At 36.0% G+C, this 10691-nt stretch overlaps 1 protein-coding gene across 1 annotated transcript; it reads left to right on the forward strand.

Moving 5' to 3' along the window:
• The first annotated feature begins 1624 nt into the window (after positions 1–1624).
• LOC141439790 (cytochrome P450 6B2-like) lies at positions 1625–6338 on the forward strand. Its single transcript, XM_074104167.1, has 2 exons — positions 1625–3071; positions 5276–6338. The coding sequence occupies exons 1-2, from the start codon at positions 1709–1711 to the stop codon at positions 5449–5451; spliced, it is 1539 nt and encodes a 512-aa protein (XP_073960268.1). The 5' UTR covers positions 1625–1708; the 3' UTR covers positions 5452–6338.
• The last annotated feature ends 4353 nt before the right edge of the window (positions 6339–10691 follow it).

The following is a 10691-nucleotide window of genomic DNA, read 5'->3' on the forward strand; positions in this document are numbered from 1 at the left end:
GTAATTTCACCGGCTGTGTTACTCTCCACGCCGAAACACAACAGTGCAAGCACTGCTGCTTCACGGCAGGATTAGCGAGCAAGATGGTGGTAGCAATCCGGATCCCTCAGGAAAGGTAGATAGATGGATAGATTGTATTGTACGTTACCAATTCCGACGACTTTGTTAAAAATGGCTGGCCTGCGTAGTTATCCATAACCAATAGACCAATTAATATTCGATTTGTCTGGACAAATCAATTGCACAATTCCAGTAAGACGGAAAATAGAAATAGTAATTTTACTGAAAATAGTAATTTAATGAAGAATTTGCATAGCTGAAAAAATGGAAAAACTGTCGGGATATTCGAATGTAAGACACTTACCTGGTTCGGAAAATACCGGCTTTTTATGTTAATATTCTCGATCAATACAGCTCTTTTTGACTCTAAGGTTCTGTCATAACAAAGCAATTTCACAATAATGTCAAGAACTCATTCTTCGCGAACGAATCTAAAAGTTTGATTTGAAACACGACGTTCGCAAACTAGCCGGATTATTATATAGCCAGATTACAAATAACAAATAAAAAGGTTTCGTCAACATTTGTAGCAAAATTTTGTAGCATGATTGCTACATTATGTACGAGTATGTATTACATATATGTATGTGGATAAAAAATGGTCAAGTGCGAGTCGTACTCGTAGGTATCTATGATTATGTATGTATGTACATATGTAAAACCAGTTGCTGTTCTAATCGCTGGGCAAATATTGCGCTATTTGAACCTGTGTTGCGTTATTATTCGGACTTTGGAACTGTTTTTATCAAAACAAGTTTTTTAAAAATGTTTTATCTAAAGTTTATAATGTAGGCAATAAAATAGAAGATTACTAAGACTAGATTTGCTGTCTTTATTTCGGTACAAAATAGCAAAATACAATATTTTGCTGTTATCTTAGATTTTATGGATCTTTCCTATGGGTTTCTTTTAATCCTGCGTGAAGTATTTATGGAATATGATAGAAGTATTGATAAGAGGTACAACATAAATATAGGTTGCAGTGGACAAAATCATAAAAGAAGAATAAATTAAGAAAGACCACACTGCGAACATTAACTTAAAATAAAAGAAGGGCTCCGCTAACATTCGATTTCTAAAGAAGCGGCTATTTAAATAATATGTTAATCTGTTTCAGTTCGTCAAAGGAGTAGGTACTATAGATAGTTAACCAATAAATTATACAACACTCAATGTCAAAAGTTTACGAGAACTTACTTAAAACAAAATGTGACAGTCAGTATTGTTTTTATTCTGATGTAGAAACGACTGATGATGTTGACTATAATAATTATGTACTTAATAGTACCTAGTATTACAGTAGGATAATTTAAAACAATAATCTATTCTAATAAAAACTATTAATCAGCATAACATTAAGTAATTGCCCTATTATCTGTAATGCCAGTTACCATAAATTATTTTCCTTATCGTCTCGTAGTGAGAAATAAATTAAAACTTTTTATCAACATCAAACTACTCACAATAAAATAATTAGTAATATATTTCACTGCAGTTTTGTAACTAGTTATCTATAAACACACAACTGTTTATCTACGTCTACCAGTTCTTTAAACTCGAACCGGTCTGTAATAATATAATTTGCGGGCCTGTTGTTCATAACGTTAGTATTCACCGAGCGACGCGTGCGACGAGTCGCCTACACAACATGATTACAATTGCTTTTATCCTCATCGCGCTTGTAGCGTGGTACCTCTACAACATAAGAACGTTCGACTATTGGAAGAAAAGAGGCGTCAAGCATGACAAACCAGTGCTCATCTTCGGGAACAACGCCAGAAACTACCTCATGCAGAAAAGCTCGTGCGAAATGGCTGTGGAAATGTACTGGAAATATCCAACAGAGAAAATCGTGGGGTACTTCCGATCGACCACACCAGAACTAGTTATAAGGGATCCTGAGATTGTTAAGCATATTTTGATAACAGATTTCTCGCATTTTTACTCGCGCGGTCTTATTACAAATAAGAAGTTGATTGAACCGATAAATCGGAATTTGTTTTTTGCGAACGGTGACCTGTGGCGGCTGCTGCGCCAGCGCATGACGCCGGCGTTCACGAGCGGCAAGCTGAAGGCGATGTTCCCGCTCATCGTGGAGCGCGCCGAGCGGCTGCAAGAGCGCACGCTAGCCGCCGCTGCCAAGGGACGCACCTTAGACGCTCGCGACCTCATGGCGAGGTACACCACAGACTTCATCGGCGCCTGCGGTTTCGGCATCGACGCTGACTCTCTCAACGAAGAAGAGTCCGCATTCCGCAAACTAGGAGCCAGCATTTTTAATATTGACGCAAAAAGATTCATTTGCACGCTTTTGAAACAATTCATGCCAAGGTTGTTTTGGCATTTGAAGCCTTTAGCTCACGTTGAAAAAGGCATTGGAGAACTTGTTGGTGCGATTCTGCGAGAAAGGAAATATGAGCCATCTGCTAGGAATGATTTCATTGATCTACTGATTGAGAGCAAAAAGAAAGGAACGATGATCGGAGATTCTATAGAAAAAGTGAAGCCTGATGGAACTCCTGAGGTTGCTACTTTAGAAATGGACGAAGGGCTCATGGCTGCGCAGGTGTTTATATTCTTCGCTGCTGGCTTCGAAACCTCGTCGTCAGCCACCAGTTTTACATTGCATCAACTCGCCCATAACCCAGAAGTTCAGAAAAAAGTCCAAGCCGATATCGACAAGGTTCTGGCTAAGTATGACAATAAACTTAGTTATGATGCCGTTAAAGAAATGACGTATCTGGATTGGACGTTCAAAGAAGGCATGAGAATGTTCCCTTCACTCGGATTCCTTATTAGGGAATGTGTTCGGAAATACACAATTCCTGATGTAAATGTTACGATAGACGAAGGAGTCCGTATCTTTGTGCCTATACAGGCGATGCAGATGGACCCATTGTACTTTGAGAAACCTGAAGTGTTCCGTCCTGAAAGGTTTAGTCCAGAGGAGTTTGACGCAACCCAGAAGAGCATCTATTTGCCGTTTGGAGTCGGGCCTCGGGCTTGCATTGGTAAGTGTTATAATATACTAGCCGTTGCCCGCGACTCCGTCCGCGCGGAATCCTTTGATTGCTATCCCGCGGGACCTATTCAATTTTCCGAGATAAAGACTATCCTATATCCTTCTCCGGGACTCAAACTATCTGTACCTATACCGAACTTCATCTAAATCGGTTCAGTGCTTCAGACGTGATGAAGTAACAAACAAACTTACAAACTGATTAACTTTTTTCACTGAAAACACGGCAAACACAATATTTCGTAGATATATCATAGTAAAGAAGAATGTAAAGTCCGTCAACAACCCTGCATAAGAACTAAAGTCGAGTACCTAGATAAATATTATCATAATATTTACATCTAAACTCCGATTTTTAATTTTAGATCAAAACTTACAATAATATACAAGTTATAATAATATTCATAACTAGAGTTTACCCGCGGCTTCGCACGCGTAAACTATTCGATCTGGTAGTTACAATTGAAATTCCGGGATTTTACAAAATTCCTGTGGGAAATCCAAAAATTTATATCGTAATCTTCATTAAAGTGTTGTGTTAAGAATAACTATCCCGTGGAAATATTGGAATAAAAGTAGCCTATGTGTTATTTCAGAAATCCAGCTATCTACATTCAAAATTTAATGACTCTAAGCCCAGCGTAATCTGGCGCGCGGCAATGAATGGGTAAATAGCTTTAAAGACTGCAATGCAGGATAATGAATAGATTTCTTTTTTCCTGAATGGCTCGAAATTCGAACTTGTGATTTTATTTTGCTTAATATACAAAATGTACACACCCAATATCATATTTTCTCAAGTTTTTCGCGATTTCCAAGGTCAAAGAATCAAATGGCTTTAAAATTCCAGAAAAATAATGCGTTGTTTGGGAGAAACGTGTCAAAATGGTGTTGTAGAACGCCATCTTGCTGTCTCGTTTTTTTTGTCCCGTTCTGGCGGTTCACTTTTATATTATAGATTTCAAAGTTCATTAACCTTATTCTTTAGATAATAACTATTATCACATCGTTCTAATAGTTTTGTGTATCACAAAACCTAATTATGAAATTTATTATACTATCGTATATCTAATAGTATCTTCCGATTTCAATCTTTTCCTTTTTGGCTGATGCCCGTAGCTTCTTCTGTAATTTATTTTTTATTTTTTTAATACTCGTTTAACGCGAGAACTAAGCAATTATTCTGGATAACACATATCCTTTGGCCTTTTCAGGAACTCAAACTATCTCTTTACCAAATTTCATCGAATTTACGATCGATTGATTTCTTTGCGTGGACGCGTGTCATGCAAATAAACACGCAAACTCTCATATGCATATTTTATAATACATGAATAGTTACGATTTGTTTGTTTCCGTGTATGAATTATTGAACAACTTAAACTATTTATAACCTAACCAACAAAAAGCTGGAAAACCCCCGACTCAACACTTCAAAGTTCAATATCTCAAAAACGACTAAACCGATTTTGATGAAACATGTCTAAGAATCATCGCTAGAAATCCTGTTTTCGAAATAAAAAACCGCATTAAAATCGGTCTACCCGTTTAAGAGCTACGTTGCCACAGACAGACAGACACACATAGAGGTCAAACTTTTAACACCGCTCTTTTTGCGTCGGGGGTTAAACACGGGTTGATTCAAAATGACAATGTGATAAAAATATTTGGTCCACTTGGTAAGTAGGATCCAAGCCCTTTGCACAATAACACACAAACTCTCATTTGCATATTTGGTAATATTAGCTTAGATGTCCGTGAATATCAAATATTGAACAACGTAAAGTATCAAAAATTTAAAAAACCGCCGACATAAAAAAACGCCAGCAAAATTAATAATAAAAAACGCCCGAAAAAACCGCCGCCAAAAAAGACAACTAAAAAGTAAAAATAATTATGCAGTACCTAGTTGTTGCCCGCGACTTTATCTGCGAAGAATTCGTTTATCCCTATTCCGCGAGGAATATGCTGATTTCCCAAAAAAATTGCCTAAGTTAATTTAGTACAAGTACCTAGTAATATTTTTTTATCTAAGCGTCGTCGGTGTCGAGGGACCGCTAAGGACTTTAAAAAATACAACATTTATGTATATTTTATAATACGAGTTTCCTGTTAACCTTAGCGGTCCCGGTTTTATACAGTCGATTCGCTTATTTCAGTCACTGCCTTTAAAATGTTGTATTTCTTTATTTTCAGGTGAAAGGTTAGGTCTTATGCAGTCACTGGCTGGCCTGGCGGCCATCTTGTCCAAGTTCACGGTGGCACCTGCGCCAGAGACGGTGCAACATCCCAAAGTAGAACCAAAGTCCGGTATCGTGCAGAGCATTAAGGGCGGGCTGCCATTGCTGTTCAAAGAGAGAGTGATCACGTGAAGTAGATCCTGGTCGGCACCTTTATAATGTTTCTTTGACTGGAGAAAAAGAAGACTCCATTTCTATTTCGTTTCTACGCTGAGTAAGTATAAGTATATTTGTGGATTACCAACTGAAGGTGCGACCAAACCGCTGCTTACGAGTAAACAAACGGTGAGGGCACGGGATCGCAGTGATGCACCGTATGCGCACCGTTTTTATCGCATGCGCACCACACCGCTGCTTAAAATACGGAATCGCAGTGACGTGTCGTAAGCTTCAGGTCTGTACCGAACAAAAGTCGTGACGTTTACTGCACGTCACTGCGATTCCGCACCGTTTGCGTATTTTAAGCAGCGGTGTGGAAAGCATGCAAAAAAAAACGGTGCGCATACGGTGCGTCACTGCGTTTCCGTACCGTCACCGTTTTTTAAGCAGCGGTTTTGCCGGACCCTTATCCTACCTACTGTAGCAATCATGCTACAAATTTTTGCTACAAATATTGACGGAAACTTTTTATTTGTTATTTGTAGTTAATCTGGCTATATAATTTATCGTTTGATTGTAATATTGATTGCTAATCCTCGACTTTCAATGACGGTCGATTAATAAGGTACACAACACAGGCATCTCCGACCACTCATTGAATATTATCAGTCTGCAATGTGAGTCGATGGTTGACGCAGAAATAATGCAATAGAATTACATGTACCTACCTACTTAATAAGTTTACTACAGAGCTAATTATAAGAAAAATAAGACATGTCTTGAGCTAAAATAGTGACGCCTATGTAGATAGAAAGCCATGTATTTTTTTTTGCTTAGTCTGTGTAGCCAAGCGTTGTGTAATTGAACTGCTCATAAAATACTTGTCACGTAGATAATTATTGTTTAGAAAAAAAAAACAAGTTTTTTTTGCTTCACGTCACATGTTTGTTTCTTATCTTGTAAGTTATTTTTCAGTAGTAGAATACGGTATTTGACAACTCCTGATTTTGTCATATCTTAATATTATTATGAAAATATAGATATACAGATAGTGTTTAGCGAAGAGAAAATTTAAATCGGTTGAAAATTGGATTTATAGTGATTTTTTGAAAAATCTATAGACCTGTCTCTTTCTCAAACGTTTTTGTCTATGCAGCAAGTATGGCGGTACTGGCGTGTGACGTCACATGCCAGTATGTCTTTCTCTGTCTAATCTTGAATTTTAAACCTTTATAACTTTGTAATTTGTAAAGGTAACTTAAAAATTGTTTTTCTATTCGATAACAGGCATTGTGTAGTTTTAATTTATAAAACATATACAAAATAGTCAAATACCGTATTGTTTTGATATTTGCGATACATGTAGGTTAGATTAAATTATTCCGACCACTTATTGAATCTTATCAGTCTGCATTATGAGTCGTTTGTTGACGCAGAAATAATGCAATAGAATTACATGTATCTACTTAATAAGTTTACTACAGAGCTAATCATAAGAATAATAAGACATGTCTTGAGCTAAAATAGTGACGCCTATGTAGATAGAAAGCCATGTAATTTTTTTTTGCTTAGTCTGTGTATCCAAGCATTGTGTAATTGAATTGCTCATGAAATAGAATAGGTACTTGTCTCGTAGATAATTATTGTTTCGAAAATAATTTACAAGCTTTTTTTGCTTCACGTCACACGTTTGTTTCAAATGAATAGGAGAATGAATTTAGAAAAATCTGTGAAAATATTAAATAAATCATGCACGTTAATAGCATCAGTAACATCTGGGTGAGAATATTACGACGGTTGAAAGGCTAATTTATATGAGCGAAATTTTTTGAGATATTTAGTTATTTATATAAGTAGGTATAATGTATGTTCGGATACAATTTTTTTTTTCAAATAATGGCACTTTAATCACTTTATTATGTTCTATTTATTTATCTTATCACGAGTAGGTGTCTACAGTTCTGAGCCGATTCCTTTGAGTGAGTCTGTGTGATGTTATTGTGCGACACGTTTTATGGCTATTTACCTTATGACAATGATGTCATGCTAAATAATGATCATATCCGGTGGTTATGGCGACATACGTCCACAGTAACTTTTTGCCAGCAGTTTTAAGTCATTTGTGTTATAATGATTTCATGCATTGAATAATAGTACATTGTGCATTAAGGGGCGTAAGAAGGGGATAACTAACGAGAGACTATTAGAAGCCCGACGCCGGAGGCCCCACTGATTAACACTTTTTTCGAGCCGTCAACCATAGGTACTAAGATCCGTGTTTAGTTTAGAATTCGAATGGTCTTACGGCCAGATTATTCCAACATGCTAAAAAAATATTTACTAAATGTATTGCAAGACAAGCTGATTTAAATTTAAAATAATAAAAATAAATTATTAATTATAAGTTTTAATAAATAATATGTAAATAAAACGATGGCTGACTTGAAACCTCTTTAGTCTGAAATGACGTACAGGTACGTCATTTCAGTGTCCATGGATAAAGTGTCAGGTATTTTTATTTATTACACTTGCTCGTCAATAACGTTATTCCATGCCTGTATACCAAAGGACAACAGTTAGTAGGTCAACAGTTAGTAGACCTACTAACTTTTTAAAACTAAAGTCATAAAAAAAATACTTGATCCATCCATCCTAGTCCATGGACACTTACACTTGTAACATAAGTCCTGTCTAACTCACGGGAGCTTCTTTCTAGGCTTACGGTATTTGTATTAAAAATATGTGTGTGTGTGTGTGTGTATGCATACCAAGTCATAGATACATGTTTTAAAATATGTATTATTTTGTTATTGTTATTTCGAGCTCTTTCTGTATGGAATTTATGTTTGTGTATATTCTGTTATCTTATTATCTATTTTTATGATACGTTATTAGATTAACTGTATCTGTTATAATTTAATGATCAAACTACAGGCAAAAACTGATACAGAGAACTCATTTGTTTAAGTAATTATAAAATTAATTATGCTTAGAAACTTCTTGTATTACTATAATAAATAGCACTAACTCTTTATTTAGGTATATATAATTTAAAAAAATAAGAATAATAAGTTATATTTCTGTTTAAGTTTCAAAGAAATTAAACATTGATTTTTTTTTCATACTGGTGTTATTATTGAAATATCTCACCTGTGCTGATGGTCAGGCCAAATCGCTCGAAGAACATTATAACCGTTGCGGGAAAAAAGTCCACGAGTGGCGACCACGAACCGGAAGACGAAGCTTTGGCTGTCCTTCCCTTCTTTCACAAACAGAAATTTCACAGAATTTCGTTTCGCAGAAAATGTTTCATAATAACTAATATCAGTCTTTGTATTTTTACTTCGAATATTATTGATTTAATTACTAATTACTTGAATGAAACATATTTAATAAAAAAATAATTTAATTAATTTATAATGTTTTTTTTTTATTTAAAAATTATATCAAAGTACCTATTGAATAATTTTTTGAATAATATTTTTTTTGTGTATTTTGATATTTTGTTACAATGAAAATGTAAAAACACGTTATGTTGTCCATATTTTAAAACATTTTTTGTACATACATACAAACATACATACATAAAATCACGCCTCTTTCCTAACGGGGTAGGCAGAGACTACATCCTTCCACTTGCTACGATCATGGCATACATTTCTCGCTTCCACTACATTCATCAATCTTTTCATGCATGCACGTCGGTTTAGAGTACAACCGACCCGACCTTTCTTCAGAACGTCCTCGATTTGATCGTAGTACGTTCGTCTAGGCCTTCCACTTCCAGCATTTTTTGTGCAACGAAATAATAAAAGTATTATAGTGATTTTATTTTGTTGAGCTGCAAGTGTCCTTTAAAAATATTTTATTACGCAGATTTCAGTATTATCGCTACCAGTAGATTAGGTTAGAATTGTGACCCCACCAGAAAGCGCATTGCTACTAGAAACGTAGGTTAGGTTAGAACTGTGACCCTACCAGAAAGCGAATCGCTACCAGCAAAGTAGATTAGGTTAGAATTGTGACCCCACGAGAAGCGAATCGTTACCAGAAAAGTAGATTAGGTTAGGTTAGAACTGTGACTCCAACAGAAATCAGATCGCTACCAGAAAAGTAGGTTAGGTTAGATTTGTGACCCCACCAGAAAGCAAATCGCTACCAGAAAAGCAGGTTAGTTTAGGTTAGAGCCTGTGACCCTACCAGAAAGAGAATCATTACAAAAATGGTTAGGTTAGAACTCTGTGACCCCACCAGAAAGCGAATCGCTACCAAAAAGTAGGTTAGGTTAGAACTGTGACCACACTAGAAAGCGAATCGCTACCGCTATAGGAGGGTATGCATTTTGTCGCAGGTATGAATTGAAATGTTTAGAAACTTCCACCACATGAAAATGTTTTTCTTGGTGATAAGTTTATCAACTAAATAATACAAGAATAAAGAAAAAAAAGAGACCAGCACTGGGAATCAAACCCAGGTCCTTAGCAATCCGTGCTGCGTGCTATAACCCCTACATCACTGCTGGACAGGAGTCTAGACACTAATTTTTCCTATGCATAGGTACATATCTCAGGTTGCTTATTTCTACTATGCTACTTAAGCAGCAGCACTAAGTAAATAACATAGTAGAAATAAGCAACCTGAGATATGTATGCATAGGAAAAATTCGTGTCTAGATTCAGGAATCTAGACAGGTCCAGCAGTGGTGTAGTTAGGGGTTATAGCACGCAACACGGATTGCTGAGGACCTGGGTTCGATTCCCAGTGCTGGTCTCTTTTTCTGGTTTTTCTGTGCATCTATATCTCAGTTTGTATTTTCGATATATGGTTTCACTCACGGGATAAAAATACAAAAAAAATACTCCAAAAACCAATCATAAATTAATTATTTGCTTAATACAACCTCCTACCATCCTCAAAATGCAAATGTTATAAGATTAGTTAGTTTTAAAAATGTTACAAGATATATTCAATGCCAATCAAGTCAAAATGGTCCAAAAATGGATGCATCTGGACTGTACGTAAATGGGCACTGATAAAGATCATAAAATTTACCAAGGGACTCCTAAAGTGCATCATCAACTTTCACACATTACTACATGAATTTTGATGCAGTTTGAAGAGTCCGGAGTATGATTTAATATCTGGAAAATTTAAATAATATCTAAGTATCAACATCGTTTAATCAGTGTATAGCAAGGTTTCTCGTGGACAGCTTTCGTTGGCCAGTCTAATTATATTTTCAAAAACTTCCACGTCTTTCAAAACCATTTGCA

The sequence above is a fragment of the Choristoneura fumiferana genome, chromosome 21, assembly GCF_025370935.1.
Source record: "Choristoneura fumiferana chromosome 21, NRCan_CFum_1, whole genome shotgun sequence".
In the NCBI taxonomy this organism is placed as follows: domain Eukaryota; kingdom Metazoa; phylum Arthropoda; class Insecta; order Lepidoptera; family Tortricidae; genus Choristoneura; species Choristoneura fumiferana.